This window comes from Lepidochelys kempii, chromosome 24 (genome assembly GCF_965140265.1).
Source record: "Lepidochelys kempii isolate rLepKem1 chromosome 24, rLepKem1.hap2, whole genome shotgun sequence".
Classification (NCBI taxonomy): Eukaryota; Metazoa; Chordata; order Testudines; family Cheloniidae; genus Lepidochelys; species Lepidochelys kempii.
The window spans coordinates 13,636,436-13,663,565 of NC_133279.1; the positions used below are offsets into that span (position 1 = coordinate 13,636,436).

At 48.1% G+C, this 27,130-nt stretch overlaps 1 protein-coding gene across 1 annotated transcript in view; it reads right to left on the minus strand.

Moving 5' to 3' along the window:
• Nucleotides 1-27,130, minus strand: part of LOC140902933 (IgGFc-binding protein-like) — a 119,181-nt gene that overhangs the window by 85,837 nt on the left and 6,214 nt on the right. The window contains exons 2-12 of the mRNA XM_073323515.1: nucleotides 25,736-25,789; nucleotides 13,711-14,934; nucleotides 13,108-13,448; nucleotides 11,731-12,304; nucleotides 8,682-9,280; nucleotides 5,961-6,528; nucleotides 4,623-5,212; nucleotides 3,558-4,131; nucleotides 2,470-2,669; nucleotides 1,931-2,072; nucleotides 1,028-1,359 (exon numbers count right to left, since the gene is read on the minus strand). Coding sequence (XP_073179616.1) covers nucleotides 1,028-1,359; nucleotides 1,931-2,072; nucleotides 2,470-2,669; nucleotides 3,558-4,131; nucleotides 4,623-5,212; nucleotides 5,961-6,528; nucleotides 8,682-9,280; nucleotides 11,731-12,304; nucleotides 13,108-13,448; nucleotides 13,711-14,934; nucleotides 25,736-25,789 — 5,198 coding nt within the window. The remainder of the gene's footprint in view (nucleotides 1-1,027; nucleotides 1,360-1,930; nucleotides 2,073-2,469; nucleotides 2,670-3,557; nucleotides 4,132-4,622; nucleotides 5,213-5,960; nucleotides 6,529-8,681; nucleotides 9,281-11,730; nucleotides 12,305-13,107; nucleotides 13,449-13,710; nucleotides 14,935-25,735; nucleotides 25,790-27,130) is intronic.

The following is a 27,130-nucleotide window of genomic DNA, read 5'->3' on the forward strand; positions in this document are numbered from 1 at the left end:
TCCTACTGCAAGTGGAGATTTTTCTACCCCAAAAAGAGGAGAAAAGCCAGAAGCTCCATGGATTGGAGCAGAGACTTTACTCTGGTCAGTACATGTTATGGAGAGGATGGTTGGCTCCTATGGTGATGGGCGGCAGTACAAAACCAAAGAGCTAGAGAGAGAGAGCGAGAGAGTTGTGGAAGGAAGACAGGAACTGTTTAGCCTGTGCGGCCTGGAGGGATCCCGCGACATGGGGAGACTGGTAGAACAAGAGTTCTGGGGGACCTAGGCTGACTGGGGGATCCTATGTGGTCCATGGAGGCAAGATTGCCCAGGTGAATTGGGAGGGCCCAGGGGCCCGGAGCAGATAATTTTAAATCGGTTCATTTCTCGCTTATTCTGTTCTTCTTCTGGAATGTTGTCATTTTCGATCTTGTTTCTTTTCATGGCCACTTTGAGATCACAAAAAGGGGATTTTCTTTCTGATAATCTGGAAAAATTTCTATTTTAAAATTTCTAAATATCATTTCTTTTTTTAAAAAAAATACCTATTTCAAAACAAAGGACCTGATTCAGCAGAAATTCTTGAAAACGAAACAAACAAAAGTACTGGCCCATTTGTATGAATGGAAGAAAAGAGATGTTGACATTTTCCGAAAGAAAATTGGTCTTCAACCAGCACAGAGAGATAGATAGCTGTGTATGGGGATGGTTGGATAGATCGATGGAGAAAAAGCAGATGTGTATGGTGATAGATTGAGAAACGGATTGATGTGTATGGGCTGGGTGGAGAGAAAGAGAGATCTATATGGGGACAAACAGAGGGACGGATAGATGTGTATCCTGACAGATGGATTGACAGATTTGTCTTGGCCTGGATGGTAAGATGGATGCATATGTATGGGGAAGGATAGACAGAGATATAGACAGATGGGTATGCGGATGGATGGATGGATAGGTAGATGTGTATGGGTATGGATGTACCCATAGGGAGATATTTTTATTCCAAATGCAAGCTCTCCAATCATTTTTGCACTTTTGTACTCACTCTGATTTTCCCAACTTCCTTCTTGTAGATGGAGATGTTGTAGCCATAGACGTAGATGTTGGTCAGGCGCACGTAGGAGACAGCCTGGTTGCCTCCCCTGTTGTCGTTCTTCTCATCGATGGTGAAGGGCACCAGGGTGTTGTCGCTCCCGCAGTACTTGGCCAGGGTGTAGGTGCAGGTGCCCTGGAAGTTGAAGTTCAGCCCGTCGAAGGTGTGATAGTGCGGGTCCCCCCAGCCCCAGCAGGTTCCAATGAAGTTGGGAACGCACATCGCACGGCCGTTCTGGACCTTGCACGTCTCCTTGGCCCGACATGTCAGGACTTTGCAGGGATCTGAAAGGAGAGAAATCCCAGCAATCCGTGAGAGTGAGGGCTAGGGGGGCAGGGGAGCTCGGTTCAGCACAGGCCCAGTTACCCACCCAAAGCCATTCGGAAGAGGGGCCAACCAGAGAGGAGTCAACGGGAGATGGTTTCCTGTAAAAGCTCTGCCTGAGTAGGGATTAAGTAAATAGGTCAAGTAAGGACCTCAACCTTTGACCAAAGCGGCAGGCCCAGAGGATACTTTTCTTTACCTCTTGACAGTCAAGTGCCTGGTCCAAAGCCCAGGAGAGAATCACTGACTTGATTTGACATAGCCTGCCTCCCAGCCCATCGGCTCCAACCCAGAGAACCCACCATGTAACCTACCCCCACCCCTCCCAGAGCTGTGAATAGAACCCAGGAGTCCAGGCTCAAACCCCCCCCCTGCTCTAACCACTAGTCCCCACTCGCTTCCTAGATCTAAGGATGGAAACTCTACTCTGCGCCAGCTCCTCAGCTGTCCTGACTCCACTGAGTCTGCTCTAAGGACTCTCTATCTCTACGTTCATCTCTCTTCTTGTTTAACTCTTGCACTCTCTTTCACCTCTGTTGATGCATTGCATGACTCCATCTCTGATCTGACAGGTTTCATCCCTGGTGCAGCTGTGGGCTTCGCAGGTCACCCCTTGGGCAGGAGTGCAGGTGCAGCTTTGCTGGCACTTGTTGGTCAGAACCGTCTCATTAGGCTGTTTGAAAAAAGGGAAAAGAACACAATGTAGCCCGGGGAAAGGTAGTTTTTCAGCGCGGAGATGTTCATTTACAGGGAGGCCATATCTGGGACTAGAACCGAGTGTCTTATCTCCCAGTCCGCAGCCGCTCTACTCCACTTGGCACGACTGCCTTCCCGGAGCTGGGGAGAGAACCGAGGAGTCCTGACTTCCAGCTCCCTGCTCTAACCACTAGACTCCACCGCCCTGCCAGAGACACGGTTCATGGAACCAGGATTGTGCCATTAGTGCCTTTCAACAGAGATTCATGCATTGCCATTGGCAAGCGACAATGGTCTGATCCAACATGGCTGATGAGAGCAGGGCGTGAAGGACGTGACTGGATAGGAGTTAACACCCCAGCAGGGGGCGGTACCTGGTAATATATCCCCTTCTTGAAGCACCCACAGCTCTGCAGAGCCACGCAGCCCTGGCCATCAAAGAGGAAGCCATCGTCACACTGGCAGCCTTCGGCGCAGGTGTCTGGGCACTTCCTGGCGTCGGTGATCCTGGCACAGGTGGTGGTGCAGAGGTCGGCGCACACCTCGTAGTGACTGTTGGCCGGGCAGCGCAGAGCTAAGGCAGAGAAAGAAGCAACTGATGGCTGGAGAGATCTCAGCCCACAACTTAGAGCAGGGGCGGGCAAACTTTTTGGCCTGAGAGCGGCATCGGGTTTTGGAAATTGTATGGAGGGCTGGTTAGGGAAGGGGGGCGTGGCCCGGCCGCCACCCGCTCTCCACGCCCCCCTGCTTCTGGTCCCCTGACAGCCCCCTCCCACCCTGGACTCCTGCCCCATCCAACCACCCCTTCTTCCTGTCCCCAGATCCCCCGTCCCTGACTGACTCCTGCCGCCCCATCCAACCCCCTCTCCTTCATGACTTCCTCCCCCAGAGACCCCTGCACCCATTCAACCCCCCTGTTCCCCGCCTTCTGACCGCCCCGACCCCTATCCACACTGCGACCCCCGACCACCACCTCAAACTCCCCTCCTACTATCCAACCCCCCGGCTCCCTGCCCCCTTACCACGCTGCCTGGCTGCCGGTGCTACTGCCGCACACAGCGCAGCCCGGCTGGAGCCAGCCACACACAGCGCAGCCCAGAGACCGGGTCAGGCCGGGCTCCGCAGCTACGCTGCCCCAGGAGCTCACCGCCCTGCCTCCCAGAGCATGGCGCCGGGCAAGCCTCCCGGGCCAGGAGCTCAGGGGCCGGGCAGGAGGGTCCAGTGGGCCGGGTGTCACCTCAGGCTCAGAGGGACAGACATGAAGGAGAGGAGAATCTGACGGGGACGAGAGGACCAGGTCACCTTTATAAGGGAATATGACCTTGTTGGTTCCCACCCAAAGGAGTCTCTCAAGAAGCCCAGAGGCCTGGAATGAGATACCTAGAATCGCTCTCCCCGCCCCCCAGCGGGAGGGGAGCGAGTGGGATAGGCCCTTCTGCTACACCAGCATCGCGGCACTTACGGCAGAAGGAGGCGCTCCTCCAGGGCTGGATAGGGGCCCCGGCCTCTTGGCAGGCCGTCACGTAGCTGTGGATGCTCTGGCACAGGACCTGGGAGTCCCCGTTGCCCAAGCACACATCATACAGGCAGTTGTTGAAATACACGCTGGGGCTGACCATGCTGTGGCAGGAGGCGAAGGGGCCGTCGGGGGCCGTGAGCAGCCCGCAGTAGTTGCGCTGTTTGAAGAACTCCTTCTTCTTCTCCTTGCAGACCGGGCAGCTGTTCCCGGCGCATCCGTCGTCACAGGCCACCCCCGGGATCAGGACTTTCCAGGCGGAACCAAAGGCTGCCACGTTAGGGGCCGCGCTGCCGTCGGGGAGCAGGAACTCGTCGTCCCGACGCCCGTTGTTGTTCCCGCACAGGCCGCACGTCTGGCCCTGGTAGTTCCCTGGGACGGTGACTCTGGCGTGGTAAACCAGGTCGTAGCTCACGGTGAGGCCGAAGTCAGTTTGCACAAGGACGTTCCTGCCGTGCTGATACGCTCGGAGCTGCCCATCGGCCACGACCACAGGCAGGTTGTGGGACACCCCGTCCACCTGGAAGACACAGAGTATTCCCTGTGAACCGGGGCAGTGGATGTTGTTGGGGTGGGCTATGGGCACAAGATAGGGTCTCAATGACACCTGGGCAAATCTGTTGTGACTCCACTGAACTCAATTAAGTTGTGGCCATTTCTGATCTCACTGACCCCAAGGGAAATCCAGGGTCACCTGTTCCAGTGTAATTGCATCAGGCCCCAATTCTGATCTCAGATCCCTGGGCTTACTCTGCAATCATCCACTGAGCGTAATATGCTGAGGGCTGGATTATGATCTCACTTGTCCCAGAGAAAATCCAGAGCGATTCTGCTTTCTTCAGTTGGATGCCTCTAGACTGGCACTGGTGCCAGTAAGGTCAGGATCAGAACCTGAATGTCTGACCCCTCCTGCCTGTGCGCTCCTAATGAGTGACCCAGGAGACAAGTGCCCCTTGCATTGCCACATCAGTGGGGCTGCCCCATTGCAGGAACATCTTGAGCAGGACTTACCATGACGAGCCCCTTCCTGTTCTGCAGCAGGGTGACCTTGAGCCCATAGACCTCCACGGACACCAGCTTGGTGACAGACACCTTGCCATTGCCCCAGGGCTTGTTCTCCACTTTTACGGAAAAGGATGTCAGGTTCCCAGTGTTGGTGCAGGTCTTGGCCAGGATGTAGGTGCAGGTGCCTTGGAAATCAAAGGCAACCCCATCGAAGGAGAGGTAGTGGGGGTCTCCGGCAGCAGAACACGTTGCGGATCCGACTGGCTGGCATTTCCGGATACCATTCACCAGCTTGCACTCCTCATTAGGGCGGCAGGACAACCCCTTACACACCACGTCTCCGCTGGCCTGGCACACACACTGCTCCTGGCACGTTGGGTGGAAGATCTCCCCAGCCTTATAATAAAATCCCAGGTAGACACAGCCACACTGGGATATAGGGACACACTCATCACCGCTGAGCACAAAGCCCTCATTGCACACGCAGCCTTCCCAGCACTGGGCAGAGCACTGAACTGGGGCATAGAGGCTGCTGCAGGTGGACTGGCAGCCCTGGGTGCAGACCTCGTAGTGGCTGTTTTGGGCACAGGAGAGACCTGCCATTGAAACAACAAGACTTTAGCATCCCAAAAAAGAAAACTAGATGGATTCCGAACTATGTAACAATGTAAGGGCTGAAGAAGGGAGCCTGATGACAGCCCTGGAGAATGGAGTCTGTTGGGTGCAGTATAGGAAGCTGCTGGGCAAAATTCCTTCATACTGTGCCTTGCCAATATGTCGTTGCAGGACCCCTTGAGAGAGAAGAGTTTAGTCTCCATGGCCCGTTCAGCTCTTGACCTTTTCTAACGCTGGCAGCTCATGTGTATTTACCTCCAGTTATTACCGTGAGCTCTGTGACAGGCTCATTCGTACAATAAGGACCTGCATAAGATTCACATGCTCGTGAAATACAGGCCCTATATCCCATTCCCTGGACAACCCACACTGAGTCAACTTCTCGCCCCCAGGCAGGGCCTGGATTGGAATTCGCACCCTCTAGGGGACAGGCCCCAGATTCCATTTCCCTGCCTGTGAGCCAGTCCGTTCCCCTGTCTTGGGATCAGATCAGAGCTGGTGTCCCCTAGAGGGGAAAAGCCCCATATCCTCTCCCATGTCCACCCTGAGCTGGCCAGTCCCCCCACCCTGGGGCTAGATCAGAGCCCGCACCTGCTAGGGCAGAAACAGCTCATATCCCCTTCCCTGAACACCAACCAACTTGTCTTGCCCTTGAGCAAAGACCCTGTTTTCTTTCCCTCGTGCATTAACTTTCATCACAGAAGACAGTCCCAAGCTGCTTCCACTTACTGCAGAAGGAGTTGGTCCTCCAGGCATATATAGTCACCCCGGCGGCCTGGCAGGCTGCAGCATAGCTAGTGATAAGCTGGCATATCACAGCTTGTTGGCCTTTGAAGAAGCAATAGTCGTACACGCAGTCTTGGAAGTAGTCCTCGGGGTCGACTTTGCTGTGACACTCTCGGAAGGAGCCACTCTTGTCTAGGAGGATCCCGCACTCCCCATTCATTCCTCGTTGGCGTCTCTCAACAGCTTCAAGATCTGAGCACTCGTCCTTGGCAACCTCCACACAGCCGGGGATATCCTTCACCTTCCAGCTCTGCCCAAAGGCCGTTGGGTTTGGGGCCAATGTGCCGCCCCTCATGGTCAACTCATCTCCCTTGTCCCCGTTGAAGTTCCCACAGAGACCGCACACGGCTCCAGCATAGGTGCTTGGAGCTGTGACAGTGATCCGGCCCTGCCAGTCAAAGGTGACGGTGAGACCGAAGTCAGTCTGGATCGCGGCTTCCTTCCCCCTCCGGAATATGGAGATCTTGCTGTCATTGGTGCTATATGGTAGGTTGATCAGCACGCTGTTCACCTAGGATCAATGCCAAGGGATCAGTGAGAATGGTCTGACACTGAGCAAGGACCTTTGAACCTGCAGAACCCCGCCCCTCTAACGAACTTTCCAGGTAGAGCTGGTTGAAAACAAAACCCAAATGGTGAATTTTGAATTCATTTTCATTCTGTTCATTTTTTATTTTCCTTTTTTTAAAATGTTTTTAAACTACGTTTCCGTTTCCCATTTGCAGGTTAAGTAGTTTTTGAAAATGACATTTTATTGATTCGAAAACCAAAACTTTTCAATTTGGGAAAGTTTTTGAGTCATAAAAAAATCGCACCATTTTTTCTTCAGAGTGACTGATTCAAATTGCCAGTACAAAGCTCCCAAATGAAACACAGTGCACAATGACCGATGACTGGAGACAGAAGAATAAGAGATAGGGGTACAATGATAAAATGCCAAAGAAAGAAAGAAAATTCTGGCCAGTAAACGCAAAAAGAGAAAATACATACAAAGAGTGACAAATGAACACAAAAACGGAAGCAAACTAGTGAATCTGGGGAGAAATAACTTGCATTTAGAGCTGGTTGGGATTCTCCATCAGAGTGAATTTTGCAGCAGAAAATGCAATTTCTGAAAATTTGAAATTTACTAGCAGAAAATTTTGATTTTGCTGGAAATTTTCTATTTTCCTGACAGAAAAATCAAAATGAAATATTTACTTTGGGTCAATTTGACCTGATCTGTAATATTTCATTTTCTTAGCTGACCCACAACGTTTCATTTTGAATCAGTTAAAAAGAAATTAAGCGTTTTTTCCTATGGCACATTGCCTTATGGGAGTTGTAGTTCCAGTCCTCTTGTCACTGTGGGCTGGACTCTGTGGAGGACTACAGCTCCCTATAATAGATTTCTACTGCTTGGAGCATCATAGGTATCACATAAAGAAAAGGAGTACTGGTGGCACCTTAGAGACTAACCAATTTATTTGAGCATAAGCTTTCGTGAGCTACAGCTCACTTCATCGGATGCATTCAGTGGAAAATACAGTGAGGAGACCACGTGACTCTGGTTGTACTATGGGGGATATAGTCCCCCAGGAGAAAATGGTGTCAGGAACTGCAGCTCCTATCAGGCAATCGGGAAATATGATTTAATCTTGAAATGTGGCTCAACAAGCTGGATCAGAAGATTTCAGTTTGCGCAGCTTGAAATGTTTTCTTCACTTGAACATATTAAAATGTAATATTTCCACATTTCAATTTTTGGCCGCATTTTGGGATGAAAACAAAATTTGGAAATGTCTAAACTCCCTGTGAGGTTCGCAGTCCACATTTCACTCGGCTCCGCTTGCCATGCAGACGTGCACGCAGAAGGCCTTATTTGTAGAGCAGCAATGCGGAAAATAAGGTTCGGCTGATTATCTACATGAAATTACATCTGAGCTGGGGAAACAGAGAGAGAGGCACAAGCAGATGTGGATGCAATTCCAGGCAACTCCAAATTAAAGGTTGCTGAATAATGGGTTTTTCAGATTGCTGGCAATTGTGTGTGTGTGTGTGGCAATTGTGTGTGTGTACATATATATTGGGTGAAACTAAACTTTTCATTGGACCTAAAACAAAATGTTGTGGTTGAATATTGAGCATTTTTTGAGTTTTGAATAGTTTTGAGAATAAAATTAGAAGAAATTTTGAAATTAAAAGTGGTTTCAAACCAATTTTTTTTTTAAATGTCAAAATGGAACGTTTGATTGTTTTGGATTTGGGTTTGGCTTTTTTAGGGTTTCTTTCTAATTGAAACAATGTGGTGAAACCAACACAAATTTGCCAAATATTTTGGTGTCGTGGAACCTGCATTTTCTTTTTTACCAAAAAAGGTTTTGTATGAAAACTGTCAGCCAGCTAAAGTCCAGCTATCCCTCAGAATTTTCACTGTATTAAGACAACTGCCTAAGTGTGCTGGAAATGTGGTTCAATTAAACACCTAATCACAGAGTAATTGATAAAAGAAAAGGTAAAAGAAAAAGAAAAAGAAAAAGAAAAGGTAAAATGAGCGAACTCAGGAAAGAAGAAAAGAATGATGGCTGACCACAGGAAAGAAAGAAGGTTCAGTGACTGAACATGGCAAAGGAAGACAGGTCTGATGACTGACCAGGAAAGGGTAGAAAGGTTCGATACACTCACCACGACTCTGCCAGGGTTTTCCCTGCTGATCACAATATCGACCTCATAGACTTTGACCTGCACAACTTTAGTGAAGGACACGACTTGGCTGCCCCGATGGTCATTCTGAACTAGGACCTGGAAATCCACCAGGTCCTGGCTGTTGTTGCACAGCCCGGCGAACTGATACAGGCAGGTGCCCTGGAAGTCAAACTTCTTCCTGTCAAAGCTGATGTAGTGAGGGTCCCCCGAAGCTGAGCAGGTTCCGTAGCTGACGGGGTAGCAGTTCTGGATGCCATTCTCCACCCGGCACTGCTCCCCAGTCCTGCATCCGGTGGCCTGACAGCTCACTTGCCTGGTTTGCGGTTCACAAAGGCAGCGTCTGGTGCAGGCGCTGTCTCCCCAGAATTGCTCTCCGAGATCATACAGACGCCCCTGGAACTCACATCCGCAGCTAGCCTTGGGGATGCATTTCCCAGCGTCCAGCACGAAGCCCTCATTGCACTGGCAGGTCTCCACGCAGGGCAAGGAGCAGTTGTTAGGGGTCACTCGATCATTGCAGGTGGCAGGACATGCAGAGCCGCAAGCCTTATACTGGCTATTCACCGGGCAGGGCAGAGCTGTCAAAAGGACAGGACACTGAGGTCACTGGGAATATCACTCCCCTGTAGCATTAAACAGTTTGGCACAGGTCTGAGGGGGCCCAGCTGGAAATTCTGCATCATAGCAGCCCCTAATGATACTCCTGAACCTACAGTGAGCTCTGACCCAAAGAACTAGAGATGTCACCGCCCCCATCACCTTCAGTGCTTTGTCAGTCTAGCTTTAAATGACTGAAGCAATGAGGCTCCCACCCATCCTACGTCAGTAGGCTGATAGACCTCACCATTAGGACATTTTTTCCTGATATATTTTTCCTTGCTCCATCTTGTCCCATTACTGTTAGACATACCCACTGGGACTACCATGAACATTTCTCCTACCCACTTCCTCACCTCAGACCTTCTGAGAGGGTTATTTCGTCCACCACTTAGAATCATAGAATCATAGAATCATAGAATATCAGGGTTGGAAGGGACCCCAGAAGGTCATCTAGTCCAACCCCCTGCTCAAAGCAGGACCAATTCCCAGTTAAATCATCCCAGCCAGGGCTTTGTCAAGCCTGACCTTAAAAACCTCTAAGGAAGGAGATTCTACCACCTCCCTAGGTAACGCATTCCAGTGTTTCACCACCCTCTTAGTGAAAAAGTTTTTCCTAATATCCAATCTAAACCTCCCCCACTGCAACTTGAGACCATTACTCCTCGTTCTGTCATCTGCTACCATTGAGAACAGTCTAGAGCCATCCTCTTTGGAACCCCCTTTCAGGTAGTTGAAAGCAGCTATCAAATCCCCCCTCATTCTTCTCTTCTGCAGGCTAAACAATCCCAGCTCCCTCAGCCTCTCCTCATAACTCATGTGTTCCAGTCCCCTAATCATTTTTGTTGCCCTTCGCTGGACTCTCTCCAATTTATCCACATCCTTCTTGAAGTGTGGGGCCCAAAACTGGACACAGTACTCCAGATGAGGCCTCACCAATGTCGAATAGAGGGGAACGATCACGTCCCTCGATCTGCTCGCTATGCCCCTACTTATACATCCCAAAATGCCATTGGCCTTCTTGGCAACAAGGGCACACTGCTGACTCATATCCAGCTTCTCGTCCACTGTCACCCCTAGGTCCTTTTCTGCAGAACTGCTGCCTAGCCATTCGGTCCCTAATCCCTAGTCCACTTATTCCTAGTCTACACGAGAAAGGGTATGCTGGTATAGCAATACCAGCAAACTTCCCCAGTGAGGATAGAACTTATACCAGCAAAAGAGTCCTTATGCTGATATAGCTCATACCATTTCCCCGGATGAATTAAGCAATGTGGCAAAAGGACTTCGGTGTGTCCTGCTCTGGTTACCCATGTTGAAGAAAGATCATATCAGAGTGGAGTGGATGCAGAGAAGGGCAAGTAGGATGATATGGGGAATGGAGGGCTTATTTTAAGAGAGTAGACTAAAAGAGCTTTGCTTATTTAACCTAGCAAAGAAGGGGATGTGATTACTCTCCATAAATACATCGAGGGGAACACCAAGGAAGGAAAGGAGATGTTTAAACAAGAAGGAAAACATTGGAACAAGAACAAGGGAGGCTAAACTGGCCACGAGTCACGAAAACAGATTTGCAATAGGAGCAGTTGAGTAAAGAACTTCACTGATTTGAAGATGGAGCTGACAAAATTCTGAATGGGACTGTATGATAGGATGGCTGCAACTGGAGGGACTGGATGCAATGACCCAGGAGGTCCCTTCCAGTACTGTGTTCCTATGGTTGCCAGTATAATTGTGTCTACATTAGGGTTGTTTGCTAGTATAAAACTGTCACAAGGAATCACAACCCTAACTGCCAGTCTTATGCTGGCAAATATTTCTAGTCAGAAATTTCTGGCCAGAACCTCTGCTAGAGTCAAAGAAGTCATGCCAATTTCCACCAGGGAAGAAACAGTCTCATTATTGTTAGTTTATAGGTGCCTAACAAACAGCACAAGCGTTAAAAGAAGACAGAGCTATTCAACAGAAGCCAACTGGGGACCACTGAGGTTTGATACAGAGAGATCGGGTCTCATTGTGATGTTCCAAAGGCACTTAAACATCTATCTGTGCAGTCCTACCACATCCATGATATCTCAGAGCCTCCATGATATTTACAGGTTTCAGAGTAGCAGCTGTGTTAGTCTGTATTCGCAAAAAGAAAAGGAGTAATTGTGGCACCTTAGAGACTTAGAGAAATAAATTTGTTAGTCTCTAAGGTGCCACAAGTACTCCTTTTCTTCATGATATTTACACTAAGTTCTACAAATCTCTTTAGGCCTCTTGAGGACCTGTTCCCATTCACATTTCGCCATTGACTTCAAACTCTGATACTAAAACCTGCTGCCTTTCGCTCATGAGCAGGGAGTTGGACTAGATGACCTCTTGAGGTCTCTCCCAACCCTAATCTTCTATGATTCTATGATCTCTTTGTCACCCTGGGTATACTCACAGCACCCCGTGGGTGTCCTCCAGTCAGAGATGGCCATGCCCTCTCTCCGGCAAGTGTCGGCATAGCTTGTCAGTGCCTGGCACAGCATCTCCTTGAGGCCATCATTCATGCACAGGTCGTAGACACAGTTGTCCAGGTAGATTTTGGGGTCGATCACGGAGTGGCAGCGGCTGAAGGGGCCACTCGACTTTTTGGTGATCCAGCCGCAGAAGGGCTCAGCTTTGTACCTGCCGACCAGCTCTGGGGAGCAGCTCTTGCACTCCCCGTGGCAATCGTCCCAGCAGAACCTGTCCCCATCCTCCACCTTCCAGCTTTTCCCGAACTCCACGGGGTTGGCAGCCAGTGCCCCAGCCGGGGTGGCAAAGTCATCCCTGGCATCCCCGTTGTAGTTGCCACACAGGCCGCACATGCTCTCCCAGAAGCTGCTGGAGATCTTCACCACCAGGGAGCTGCCCCAGTTGTAGGAGACCCTCAGGGAGAAGTCAGTCTCGATGACCACAGAGCCCCCACTCTGATACACCCTCAGCTGCCCCTCGAGAACAGAGATGGGGAGGCGGGAGCGCTGGTCATTCACCTGGAAATTGAACCACAAGAAACGGTCATTGTTTTGGGTGCATTACCCAAAGGACTCTGGCACAGTGAGGGACTGAGGCTACTATGTGCCACTGCATACATATAATAAATAATGATATGTTGAGATTTGCAAGGCTAGCTAGGGGATTTAGCCACACAACTTCCATTAATTGCAATGTAGCTACATACCCAAGTCATCCTTGGAAATCTCAGCCACAGATTGTTCTATACAAAGCCACCATGTAGCTTGACATGCTCTGCTGAAGACAGAGGTAGAGAATTGCATGAGCAACTTGGGGGGCGGGAGGGAGGGATTCCAGAGCTGGGTTAGTGGTGCTATGTGTATGTGGGGACTGGAGGGGGTAGCTTAGGGCTGGGATAGTTGCGGGGAGACTGTGGGTCTGGATTGATGGTCACCAGCACATCTATGTGTATGTGGGGAGCCAGGGCGGGAGTTGCAGGGGGACTGTCAGTTTAGATTGAGAGGCAATGGCAGAGTTGGGTGTGAGGGGATCCCAGGTCAGGATTAAGGGGCACTGGCAGAGGTGAAGGGAAAGGGGGGAGCCCAGGCCTGGAATAGCAGGGGGCTGTGGGTCAGGATTAAGGGGCACCGGCAGAGCTGAGGGAAGAGGGGGAACCCAGGGCTTGAATATCAAGCGAGCTGTTGTTCAAATCTGAAGTAAAACTCTGTAGTAAAACTTTCCAGCAGCTGCCAAATGTGACTTTATGTTAGCATCACCAAATGTACCCTTCAAACATAAGCAGAAAACAAAGTATCAGTATTTATTCACGTTGCTCTCTTACCCTCACAAACCCAGTCTCATATCGGACCACTGAGATGGTGACATTATAAACCTCGACAGTCACATAACCAACATAAGAAACACGCGTGTTTCCCCTGTTGTCGTTCTTGGCCTTGACACTGAATGACGGGAGAGTTGAGTCTGAGCCGCAGGTCTTGGCGATGGTGTAGGTGCAGGTGCCCATGAAGTCGAAATTCCGCCCATCGAAAGTGTGATAATGTGGGTCTCCCTGAGCCCAGCAGGTGGATTCTGACTCAGCCACACACACCGGGTGGCCATCTACAATCTGACACCTCTCTTTCTTCCTGCATTGGACAGTGCTGCAGGATGGGGTTGGGTTACCTACAAAGATTCAACCAGCCAGTTATACAAGAACTCACTTATGACGTGTACTGGCAGGCATTGAAACAATCTGTTTGTTTGCACTGCATTTTTCAGCCAGTAGGTGTCTCTGTGCAGGATGAGGGGACTGGGTAAACAAAGGAGACAAAGCTGGATTTCAAGCTGTGTGCACTCTCTTTGTGTATATTTGTTTCCATATCCCATTCTATGGGGGATTTTAGGGGCGGGGGCTGGATTTTATTTACACGCAAAATTGACTTACTGTATGTACAAACACCTGATGAGCCATATCCACTGTGATCGTCCCCTCCAAAGCTCAGCAGACCGAAGGGAGAGCTCGGGTGCTGTATGGAATGGGCACTAATCCCTCTGCCGAAGTTGTACTCTCCCCAAGAATACTCCGTGCCGGGAATCTGCCTCCATCGGATTTTTCCTTTGGCTTTCTGATCAGACGTGATCCCGCTGGACTCTGAGCTCTTGACTATGATCAGCACATGGTTCTCAAACTCCTTCACCCCATCAATGTGGTAGGACTGGCAATAGTTCGTGATGGGTGGGACGTTGATGAGGAACGGGTCATATGTGGATTTCCCCTTTTTAGCACCAGTGAAGAAGAGAAGAACCTGGATGCCGGCGCTAGCAGAGATGTAAAGTGGGTGAGAGTCTCGGACTTGAAATTCAACAACCTGCCCAGCCAATATGTTGCGGGAAGCTCGTGTGGGCCCTGACTGATAGTCAATGCGAGTGTTTTGGGAGGCGACGATGTATGCGATGTCAAACTTGGCTTGGAGGGACAGAGGAGGGATGATGTATGTGCTGCCCCAGCTGGAGACGGGCAGGAGTTGCTCGACAGCTTGATCACAGTAGGTGTTTTGGACAACACAGCTGTGCCCAGTCAAGACGGCCACATGTTCCCGAGACTCAATTTTGGTGCCAGATAAATCAGCAAAGCTTTGCAGTTGCAAGGCTTGGTAGGGAGCAAGGGCAACCGTGAGTTTGCTCCCAGCAGCATAGATCCAGCCTTTGAACGTTACAGCCACTTTTACATGAATATCAACTGTAGTGGGAGCCTGCCCTGCTATGACAGCAAACTCTTTATAACTTCCTAAATGTGTACCAGGTGGAGTTACAATGTAATATATGGTACCCAGCTTCACCACTGGGTACACTACAGTGGTAGCAATGGAACTGGGCTTTGAGTTAATAGACAGGATAGAGATGTCTTTATCAGCCTGAATGAGGATGGTGCTATCAAATGTTCGGCTCCCAAACATCTCTACAGAGGCTGGGATCTGCACGGTCACCGTCTGTCCTTCTCCAACAGGTGTCACTCTCCGGAACGTATTCTTGTTCACCGTCACAGTAACCGTAGTGGAGGCATAGTAACCAGTGATAAACAGCTTGCAATCTGCTCTGACACTTTCGACATGGTTTTGCATAAAGACCGTAATGAATTCTTTCCCACGGAAATTTGCTCTGCAAAGACCTGAAAGAAACAGATTGTGGGTTAAGAAAGAGAGTCAGAAACCCCACACCAATTCACAGCTGGGAATAGAGCTCAAGTGTCCCTATTCGACATTGGTGAGGCCTCATCTGGAGTACTGTGTCCAGTTTTGGGCCCCACACTACAAGAAGGATGTGGATAAATTGGAGAGAGTCCAGCGAAGGGCAACAAAAATGATTAGGGGACTGGAACACATGACTTATGAGGAGAGGCTGAGGGAGCTGGGATTGTTTAGCCTGCAGAAGAGAAGAATGAGGGGGGATTTGATAGCTGCTTTCAACTACCTGAAAGGGGGTTCCAAAGAGGATGGCTCTAGACTGTTCTCAATGGTAGCAGATGACAGAACGAGGAGTAATGGTCTCAAGTTGCAGTGGGGGAGGTTTAGATTGGATATTAGGAAAAACTTTTTCACTAAGAGGGTGGTGAAACACTGGAATGCGTTACCTAGGGAGGTGGTAGAATCTCCTTCCTTAGAGGTTTTTAAGGTCAGGCTTGACAAAGCCCTGGCTGGGATGATTTAACTGGGAATTGGTCCTGCTTCGAGCAGGGGGTTGGACTAGATGACCTTCTGGGGTCCCTTCCAACCCTGATATTCTATGATTCTATGATTCTACTGCCAGATTCACTGCTATAAGCAAGAATTACTAGTCACCTACCCAAGGTGGGAATAGAATGCTGGAGTCCTGACTTCTAGGCCCTCTTAGTTCAGCCCTAAACCCCACTTTCCTTCCAGACTTAAAAATAGAAACAAGGAGTCCTGACTCGCAGACCCAGCTGCTCTAACTATTAGACTGTCACTCGCCTCCCGGAGAAGGGAGAACATGCAAAAGAAGACCTATCTTGAAGAAGACCAAATAAGAGGAGAATGACTTAATAAGAGAAAAAAATATGAAGAAGAAGGTTAAATGTGAAAAAGACCAGACATGAAGAAAGGAAATCAACCATTGCAGAGAACCCTGAACATGAAAAACAAGGACAACTGAATATGAACACAAAGAAGAAGACTACACACAAAGAAGTGCCACCAAACACAGGGACAAGGAAGACCAAATGTGAGGAAGACAAAAACAAAGGAGATGAGAACTGTCATAAATATAAAGGGAAGAGTAATCACCTTTAAAATCCCTCCTGGCCAGAGGAAAACCCCTTTCACCTGTAAAGGGTTAAGAAGCTAGGATAACCTCACTGGCACCTGACCCAAAATGACCAATGAGGAGACAAGATACTTTCAAAGCTGGAGGGGGGAGAAACAAAGGCTCTGTCTGTCTGTCTGTTGCTTTTGCTGGGAACAGAACAGGAATGGAGTCTTAGAACTTAGTAAGTAATCTAGCTAGATATGCGTTAGATTCTGTTTTGTTTAAATGGCTGATAAAATAGCTGTGCTGAATGGAATGGATATTCCTGTTTTTTGTGTCTTTTTGTAACTTAAGGTTTTGCCTAGAGAGATTCTCTAAATTTTTCGAAGTCCAGAAAATTTCAAGGGGGAAAAAAATCCATCAGTTTTGCAAAAGTTATTTTAAAAAGGCCATTTTCAATGAGAATTCTTTCCATTTATAAAACCTGAAACCAGCTTGACTATTAAACCTTCTGAAGACACCTGTGCAGCTTTGACCGCTGCTCAGGGGCAGCGTAGTAGAGTAGCTAAAGCTAGTCACTGGGCTTCATAAGGCGTAGGTTCTGTTCCCAGGTCTGACCCTGGTTTGCTGCATGACTGTAGGCAAAACACTTCCCCTTTCTGTGCCTTAATTTCTCCAACTGTAAAACGGGTATAATGATCTGCTTTGTAAAGCACTTCGAGATCTACTGATGATAAGGGCTGAGTAGGAAATGATATTCCTGACCCAGGAGAATTTTCAACATTTCTAAAAATTTTCCCATTCCAAATTGGGATGAAAAGTAGAAATACTGAAAAATTCTGCAAACTGAAACTCTGACTTTATTTCAGTTTGGATTAATTGAAATATTTTGATTTGATAATTTCAAAACATTTTGTTCCAATTTTTATCTCTTTTTTTTTACATAGTTTTAGAATAAATTAATTTACTTTTCAAAACGAAAAGTCATTTTGAAATGAAAGAAACAGATTTTTGTTGTTGTTAAATTGTCGAAACAGGATGGGGGTGGCAGATGTGGGGCTAAAGGAGGGGTACAGCATTAGTTAATAGGCATTTTGAGGGGTCAGGGAGAATCTGTGAGCTCGGCACAGTCTGGTGGTACTTTATACAGATCTGAGCACTTTGCTTTCAGTCGGGCTCTTTAGCAAGCAGTTCTGCAGGAGGGACCAAAACCTCATAAGTCATGATACACCTGTGAGAGCCAGCAGCATTGTCAGTGTCTCACACACACACACCCTTTTGTCAAAAATGAAAAAAAAAATCAAAAACACACTATCATCTTAATTTAAAAAAAAAAAACCTAAAGATTTTGAGGCTAATCACATCATTTTCGGGGCAGAGTTTGTTTCATGATTTTTTAACTTTGGGGATTGGAGTTACTGAAGATGTCACAGGTGCTCCTATCTGAAGCTAGTACAGCTGATCAGAAAACAGGGTTTCTGTTCCCCAGGAAATTCCGACCTTTTGAGTGGACTGGGAAAGCGGGGGGAATTAATTCCAATTAATTTCCTGTGAAATGGAAATTCTCAAGGAAGTCAGTTTGGGATCATTTTGATTTGATAATGTGGAACTATGTCATTTCAATAAGGTAAAAATATTTCATTTTGACTTTATATTTTTGATTTATTTTGTTTTGACTTTCATATTATATTCATTGTTTCTCAGGCCAGAAGGGACCATTGTGATCACCTAGTTTGACCTCCGGCATAAGAGAGGCCATAGAACTTCCCCAGAATAATTCCTCTTTGAACTAGAGCAGACTTTTTAAAAAAACATCTGTCCTTGGTTTAAAAATTGCCAGTGATGGAGACTCCACCATGGCCCTTCATAAGTTGTTCCAACAGTTAATTACATTCCCTGTTAAACATGTATTCCTGATTTACAATCTGAATGTGTCTAGCTTCAACTTCCAGTCATTAGATATTGTTAGACCTTTGCTAGATTGAAGAACCGATTATTAAATATTTCTTCCCCATGTACATACCTATAGACTGTGATCAAGCCACTGCTTAAGCCACCAGGGGTTGGTCCTGCTTTGAGCAGGGGGTTGGACTAGATGACCTCCTGAGGTATCTTCCAACCCTAATCTTCTATGATTCTACCCATCTGTTTGTTAAACTAAATAACTTGAGCTCCATGAGTCTATCACTACAAGACATGCTTTCCAATCCTTTAATCATTCTCATGGGTCTTCTCTGAACCCTCTCCAGTTGATCAACATCCTTCTTGAATTTTGGATGCTAGAACTGGACCTGGCAGCAGTCACACCAGAGCCAAATGCAGAGGTAATATAACCTCCCTACTCCTATTGGATAGTCTCCTGTTTATCTTAAAGTATGTGACTATGTGGATATAGTGAAGAGACTTGAATCAGATCACTCTGGAGTTGCTTTCACTCTGGAGTTGCTGGGACCAGCACCCTGTTCTGTTGCAGCCTAGTATGACATTCTGTCAGCTAGACCACACCATACGGAAGGCCCAGTTGCTACACCGGCTCAATACTCTGGACTCCCGAACGAGTCAGCAAGGCTGCCAGATGGCCCATCCTGCCTGATTGGCTGAGGAAGCTAGCAGCGTCCCAGTTGCTCAGTGCACATGCCCATGGACTCTGCCTCGCTGTGCGTGTCTCTTTCCAAGCCCTGCTCCTGCTTTGCTTCTCCGTGACTCCAGCCCAGATCCTGCTCTGCACCCAGTCTTGATGCAGTCCTGTCTCAGCCTTGCTCCTGCCTTCCCTGGTAATCTGGTTCCGATTCTCAGTTCTTATTCCTGAGTCTGACTTTGTCTCAACCCTTGGCTCTGGCATGCAGACTCTGTCTCTGGTTCTGACCTTTGGTCCTGGTTCCTGGTTCTATGTCTTGACTCTTGGTTCTGGCTTTAGGATTCTGACCTCGGTTTTGAACTTCAGCCTTGGTTCTGACTCTCTCGACCGTTGGTTCTTGCACTCAGAGTCGGACCACTAGGCCTGACTGCCTACGATATGGTCTTCTGACACCACACCCCCTGGCCTTCGTTCTATTGGCATATTGTCTGACCGCTAAGTGGCAGTAAAGGTGAATTACTAGATTGTAAATTCTTTGGCGCAGGGACTTGTTCTGTGTACAGTATAAGGGATATATAGGCCAGATATGCCTGGAATGATTAATAACTAATGATTCCTTCTGGCCCTCAACAATTAGAAAACCTCCTCACCTCTGTTATCCCAAAATAGGATCCATCTATGAAGACAGCAAGAAAATGGTTCACATCATGTGAGACACTTTGTCTAAGGACCCACAGATCAGCCAAGGTCAGGTTTTCCCCAACCCAACTATAGAAACTAAAATGGCTGAATTAGAATATTGTTAATTACTTAGGCAAGAATCTCTTATAATTTGCATAAGGATAAACCTCTTTCTCCCTCCCAAGCTAGCTAAAAAAACTCCAAGTTACTAAAGAAGAGTCAAACCCTGCTTTCCTGTGCAAAGTGGCCCATTGCACATTGAGTGGATCAAGAAGAGATGGGTGGGGAAGCTGCAAGTTAAACAAACTAGAAATGTGGCTGTAAGGCTGAAGGTCCAGTTGGGTGAACTGTTACCCCAAGAAATCCAAGCCACGTGCTTTCACCCCAAATTATAACCTATACATTGTTTCCTTCTAAACCAAATATATTGTGAATAATCTGTTTTTCACCCTAAATTAGAATCTGCACATTTGTTTGCCTTGTGAGTCAGATCTGCATCCTGCTATATGTGGAACACGTCTCATGTTCTGTTGTAAGTCCTAATGCTCAGTATAATCAAAGACTGTATGGAGTGTGCTCTCCAAATTGAGAAGATTATAAGGATTTTCTTGGTTTCCATTGCAAATAATTGTTGCACTCTGGAAGTAATAGGAATTGTCTGGCACAAGGAAGGAGAAATGTTAAAAGACATAAACCAGGGTATAACTGTGGTATATTAAGAGAAATTGCTTGAAAGGAGAGGATCCCAACTGATCGAAGGGGACAATTATGAAATACCATCATTGAAATTAATCAAACTTTAAAAGCCTCCAGTCAGAAAAGGATTGAAGACATTTGCTGTTCAGTATTGCCATCAATTGGATATCAATGGAAGCCAGAGAGAAAGAGAGCTGAAATGCGAGCACCCACATGGCACATGTTCAATAAGAATTAGAGGGTGGCTCTCTCCAGTGAGCCCTGAAACGTGGTTATATAAACTGAGGTCACCAGGTGCTCAGGAGAGTGAGTTGACTGAACCCAACACAAGAAGCTGCAGAATCCTAAGGGTGACCTATGCCCAGACCAGCCACGTGGAAAGGGCTCTCCCCCATCCCAGGTCTAAGAGGATAACAAGTAGCAGTGAGATTTCATTTCATAGATTGTGTTTCCCCTCCTATTCTTTAGTATAAATAACCGTAGGTTATTTTACTGCATCTGCACTCTCTCATGAGACCTCAGTAACCGTATTTTAGATTAACTTCTTTATAAGTCCAAGCAAATTGCCCTACAAGAATTGCTTTAAGAAATTGCTTTTAATATTCTAAACTTGTCCCTTTTGCACCAATGTAGTCAAAGGGAAGTGACCACACTCTTCAAAGTGCCTTGGAGACGAGGGTGCCCTGGGCAGTGTGCTAAATGTGTTATGTACTAAAGAATTGAGAACTGCTGATCATAAGTAAATGTAATCAGAAATCTTGGTCATTTGCATTGTTCTTTCCTATAACTGCTGAGCCTCACCTCTAGTCTGTGATAATTGCTGGCAAGACGGTATCGTGTGTGGAGTACATACAGTTGGTTGTGTCTATGTTGGAGCAGTGGACAGATGATTACATCTTAATGTGGCTCTGGGTGTATTAATAAATCGGTGGTTGGTTAAGAATAAGCAAGCGATCAGGGAAATACTGTCCTGGATTTGAGAAATCCTGATTTGAGGAACACTGTTCAAGTTAAAAGTTGACCCGAAAAGAACCCAGCATTAAACTAGTAAACTAATGCTCCCTAAACCAGTGTTTTTCAAACTGTGGGTCGTGACCCAGTGCTGGGTCGCGGCATGTAAGGCGCTGGGTTGCCTTGCTCTGGTCAGCACCTCCAACCAGGACGTTAAAAGTCCCGTCGGCGGTGCTGTCCAGTGAAGGCAGGCGAGTGCCTACCTGTTCCGACACCGCGCTGCACCCCAGAAGCAGCCAGCATTGGGTCCGGCTTCTAGGCAGGGGGCCCATGGGGCTCCATGCGCTGCCCCTGCCTTGAGCACCAGCTCCACACTCCCATTGCATGCCTCTGCCTAGGAGCCAGACCTGCTGTTGGCTGCTTCCAGGGCACAGCACGGTCCGCGGTGCACCCTGGCTGCGCCGCTCACCGGGAGCTGCCGGAGGTAAGTCCAGGCCTCAACCCCGTGCCCCAATCCCCTGCCCCAGCCCTGAGCCCCCCCCAAAATTTGGAGCCCCTCCTGTACCCCAAACCCCTCATCCACAGTCCAGAGCCCTGACCCCCTCCCGCACCGCAACCCCCTGCCCCAGCCCAGAGCCCCTTCTCCTACCCTGAACCCCTCATTCCCAGCCCCACCCTACAGCCCTCATCCCAACCCTCTGCCCCAGCCCAGAGCCCCTCCCACACCCCAAACCCCTCATCCCCAGCTCCGTTGGGTCGCAGGCATCAACAATTTTCTTCAACTGCGTCCCCAGAAAAAAAGTGTGAAAAACACGGCCCTAGACTCAATCCAAAGGGTCTGTCCTATTGGAGTCCGTCATAGATTGGCAACCCTCGTTTGTTCAGTATCAGCTTTCAAATCTAACTGGCACCCTGGCGAATTCATCAGTTGGCCCCTTTTCACACCTACAATGGCTGGGGCTCTACCCACCCCTCTTGTATTATCAATATTTAATATTTTGCTACTGATGTAAGACCCGCAGACATATCTCCACTGCCACAATGATCAACACCCCCCACAACACACCTGTCCAGATCCATGGATCTACACACGCCTGTCTCAACATGTGGGGTACCCCATCCAGTGCACTAAATGCCCCAGTAACAACTAGGTGGGTGAAACCGGACAATCACTACACTCTTGAATGAACTTGCACAAGAAAATGGTAAAAGACAAAAACAACCTTACCTGTGGGTGAACCCTTTTCACAAAGCAATCACTCTATATGTGACCCATCTGTCCTCATCCTGAAAGGAAACCTGCACAATGCATTCAAAAGACATGCCTGCGAGCTTAAATTCATAACTCTGCTAGACACTAAAAATCATGGCCTGAACAGAGACACTGGATTCCAACAATCTGTAACCCAGTAACCCAGTGGTTCTCAAACTTTTGTACTGGTGACCCCTCTCACACAGCAAGCCTCTGAGTGTGACACCCCTCCCCCTTATAAATTAAAAACACTTTTTAAAAAAAATTTAACACCATTATAAATGCTGGGGGCAAAGCGGGATTTGAGCTGGAGGCTGACAGCTTGCAACCCCCTCAAGTAATAACCTCAGGACCCCCTGAGGGGTCCCGACCCCCAGTTTGAGAATCCCTGCACTAACCCCCTCTTCTTGTCCTATGTCTGCAGAGGTGTTAATGGGCCACTCTACCCTGAATGCTCCCTTCAATACATGCTAACTACTCGTGCTGATAATTGCCCACCTTAATCAATTAGTCTCGTTAGAGCTGGTACGGCAACCCCCATTTTTTCACGTTCACTGTATACACATATCTTCCTACTGTATTTTCCACGGCATGCATCTGATGAAGTGGGCTTTAGCTCACGAAAGCTCATGCTCAAATAAATTAGTAAGTCTCTAAGGTGCCACAAGTCCTCCTCGTTCTTTATGCTAAACAATCTGTTCCACCTTGCATTTAGCTGTGAGGCTGGGAGTACCTTTTCTCGACCTGAAGAAGAGCTCTGTGTGGCTCAAAAGCTTGTCTCTCCCACCAGCAGAAGTTGGTCCAATAAAAGATATTACCTCCCCCACCTTATCTTGCTAATGTCCTGGGACCAACAAGGCTACAACAGTACTGCCTTACATCTATTCAGTTATCGGCTAACCCCATCTCCCAGTGATGTCAACCTGCCAAATGGCTGAGTGCTCAAAGCCAAAACCCAGAGGCTCCTTGAGTTCAATAGGAATGTGTCCAAATCAGACCCTTGAGTGGTTCAAGAGACAGGAGATGGTTAGGCTACTGGTTTGCTGAAAGCACAGTCTATCGTTAGGCTGGGAAGGGTTATACTTTTATTGGAAATGTCCTTGTCACCATACACGTAACACGGACAAAAGCAATCATTCCTGCGTGACTAATTAAAATGCTGCTTGAGAACTTTACTAGAGTTTGAGTGCAGGGTATTTACTTTGTACTTTTTGACGTGTGATGTAGACAATTTGAGTTTTAACCATTATAAAGCTTTCACTCTTTGAATCTGAACCTCTTCTGTCATTAATAATTAGTGTCTGAGCCCCCCCACCCAATGTTAGACATCCCCCATGATTTCCCGCAACTATGAAAATAAAAGACAAAACATGCTTAAAAATAAATATTAATATTATCATCAAAATGATAGCAAAGCAAACACGAATTCTGCCAGGCCTCCCTACCATGCTGACCACAACTCTTTCCTTTTCCTCCCCTGTCTGTCTGTCTGTTCCCCTCTGTTCTCTTATACTCAGACTGTCAGCTCATTGGGGTAGGGACCATCTCTTTGTCCTGTTGTTTGTACAACATCTGGTGCAGGTGAGTCGTGGACTATGACTGGGGCACCTAGGTGCTACCATAACACCTCATAAATAGCAATAATAATTTATCCGGGGTTGGGACAAAGTTTTCAAATCTGCCTGCCTAAAGTTAGACCCCTAAATAGAACTGATCCAAACTTGGAAATTTCATTCCATGGGTAATTCTGAGATTTCAAGATTTCTGTTTGTCCCAAATCAGAAAGAAACATTGATTTTTAACTGAAAATTAAATTTTATCTTGAGCCAACTGAAACATTTTGATAAAACTGAAATGTTTCATTTTGATTTTGAATGCTTTTATTTTGTGAAAAAGTAGAATGGACAATAAAATACATTTCGCAGTGAAAAGCTGTTTTGAAATGAAAAATGAGAAACATTTCATTCTGAAAATATACAGCTGTTCCATTTTGACATCATCAACATCATAGAGTCATAGAGTTTAAGGCCAGAAGGGAGCACTAGATTACCTAGCTGGCCTCCTGAACATCACAGGCCACCAAAACCATTAAGAAGCCTCACACCGAATCCAACAACCAAAATGAGACTAAAGAATTGCAACCCACAGGAGAATAAACTATTATCTGCCACAGGCAGAGAAGAGGAGGGACTGAGGCCCACCAGGCCCGAGGCCCCTGCAGTGGCAGGGAAATGATTAAATTAAATATACGCAGGTAATCACGGCAAGTGACCTGTGCACCCATGCTGCAGAGGAAGGTGAAACCCCTCCAAATGTCCCTGCCAATCTGATGTGGGGGAAAATGCCCTCCCACAGTGCCTATGGGCTATGGCCATGGGCGGTGGGTGAACCACGGGCTTGGGGAGGCTAGCCCCTGGCCCAGCCTACACCTTCCACTGAGTCCCCGCCCCTGCCAAAGACCAGAGGCTTGATTTTCCCTGCGGCCGCCAGGCCTGCCCCCCAGCCCCGGGCTGCCCAAGCACCTCCAGCTTGGGCGCACCAGGTGGTGCATGGCCCCCTACCCCAGTCCCGGAGCACCAGGTGGGCAGGTGGGCGGCCCCCCTCGACCCCTCCAGCCCTGGATTGCTGGGTGGTGTAGCCCCAGCCCCGAGGGGCCCCCCTGGCGCTGGCCAGACCCAGCCACCCCAAGTCCCAGCTGCCTTAGCTCCAGCCCCAGCCCAGCAGGCTTCCCGGAAGAGGAGCAGCCTGCCTGAGCTGGGGCCAACTAGCGGCAAGCAGGAAAGGGGACCTCAGGACGGTGCAGGGGCAGAGCCATGCGGGGCTGTTTGGGGTGGCACAGCCTTCCCCAGCCTATTATATGTGCCACCCATGCCTATCGCAATCAGTTAGACCTTGAGCATGTGAGCAAGAACCAGCCAGCCAAGCACCTGAGAGAGAGAATGCTCGGTGCCACCTCAGAGCCCTGGCCCACCCTGGCCAATGTCCCATCTCCAGTTGTGGCCATCCCGGATGCTTCAGAGAAACAAAATAAAAAACCTTCCCAGAATACATAGGAGCAGGAGCTGGGGGTGTGGAGGGATTCCCTTCCCCACCACTGATGGCAGCCAGCTGAAACCCTGAACATGAGCTTTAGGAACGTAAAACAAATGAATACTGAGCTCCCGGGCTGCTGAGCCCCTGTCCCCCAGCATCACAAACAGCCCTGTTGTACAATCCAGTCGTAAATCTCTCCAGCTTGCTCTGAAAACTAATTAACTTGCTGCTTCGTTTCAATTTTTTCTGAAACAATTATATTGAAATTGACACATTTCTGCAGAAAATTCCACAAAGCTCCATTTTCTGACAGAAAACGTTCAGTGGGGAAATTACCAAGTAGCTCTATTCTTAGTTCCATATTTAGGCACCTAGGATGGAACATTCAACAGTGTCTAAGTGATTAAGGAGCACCAGTCCCCCCAGTGTAACAAGCATAAGTATCCCACCCCTAGGTGCCTAACTTAAGACACCCAGGGTTGAAAGCTTTGCCCTGGTATTTTGATCCTTACTCACCGCACAGAAGCACCAGCCAGGCCCAGAGCAGCAGCGTCCCCTTTATTGCCATTGCTGGAAAACAAGGGGAAATGTGTCAGATTAATGCAGAAAGAAGAAGGCAGGGCCATCAGCCTCTGAGGACACTAGGGGGGGATAAGGTGCCAAATTTACCCCCCTCCTTCATAGAATCATAGAATCATAGAATATCAGGGTTGGAAGGGACCCCAGAAGGTCATCTAGTCCAACCCCCTGCTCAAAGCAGGACCAATTCCCAGTTAAATCATCAAATACTGGGAATTTCACCTGAGAAATGGGGACAGAATGGTCTACCTGGGAGGCAGGTAAATATTCTCTCTACGGGGAACGTGAGGCACAGAGAGTTGAATGACATGAACAAAGTTGCAGAGTTAGTGATACAGCTGGGGATAGAACCCAGGACTCCTGACTCCCTGTGTCCTCTAGCTCTCACCACTAGACCCCAGTCCCCTCTCATAGCTGGGGATAGGCCCCAGAAATCCACACTCCCAATCGCCCTCCCCCTGCCTACTCTCACTACCAGACCCCACTCCCCTCCCAAAGCTGGGGATAGAACCTAAGAGTCCTCACTCCTAGCCATTCCTGCTCTAAACCCCATACCCCTCCTGATTAAATTCAAGTGAAGAATTTGAAACAAAGAAACATTAGATGTATTGTGTCCAAAATCCAGCTCTCACACAAAGCAGAGGACCACATACGGCAGGTCACTATCCATTTATCTATCTGGTGACACGCATCATAGAATAGAATATCACGGTTGGAAGGGACCTTAGGAGATCATCTAGTCCAACCTCCTGCTCAAAGCAGGACCAATCCCCAATTTTTGACCCAGATCCCTAAATGGCCCCCTCAAGGATTGAACTCACAGCCCTGGGTTTAGCAGGTCAATGCTCAAACCACTGAGCTATCCCTCCCCCCTGAGAGAAACAAGTTGGGTGAGGTAATATCTTTTATTAGACCAACTTCTCTGGGTGAAAGAGTCAAGCTTCCCAGTTACACAGACCTGAAGAAAGGCTCTGTGTAGGGCTTGTCCCTTCCACCAGAGGACATTGGTCCAATAAAAGACCCACCTTTTCTCTCTAATATCCTGGGAGAACATGCTTACAACAACCCTGTAAACAATGTCATCTCTCATCTATCTATCTGTCCCCATACCAATTGTCTATCTATCCATCCCTGTTTGCACCCCTCTATCTAACTAACTAGCTATCCCAGCCCATCTATCTTGCTATGGCATTTTTAACCTTCCTATTGCTCTGTGATCTAAGCAGCTTTGCCTCAATGGGAAAAGGACAAGACTGTGCTCACCTGCCCCATGCACCTGGCTAGCCTAGTGCCTGAGTGCACAGATGCTATATAGCAGGGAACGCCTTGGGG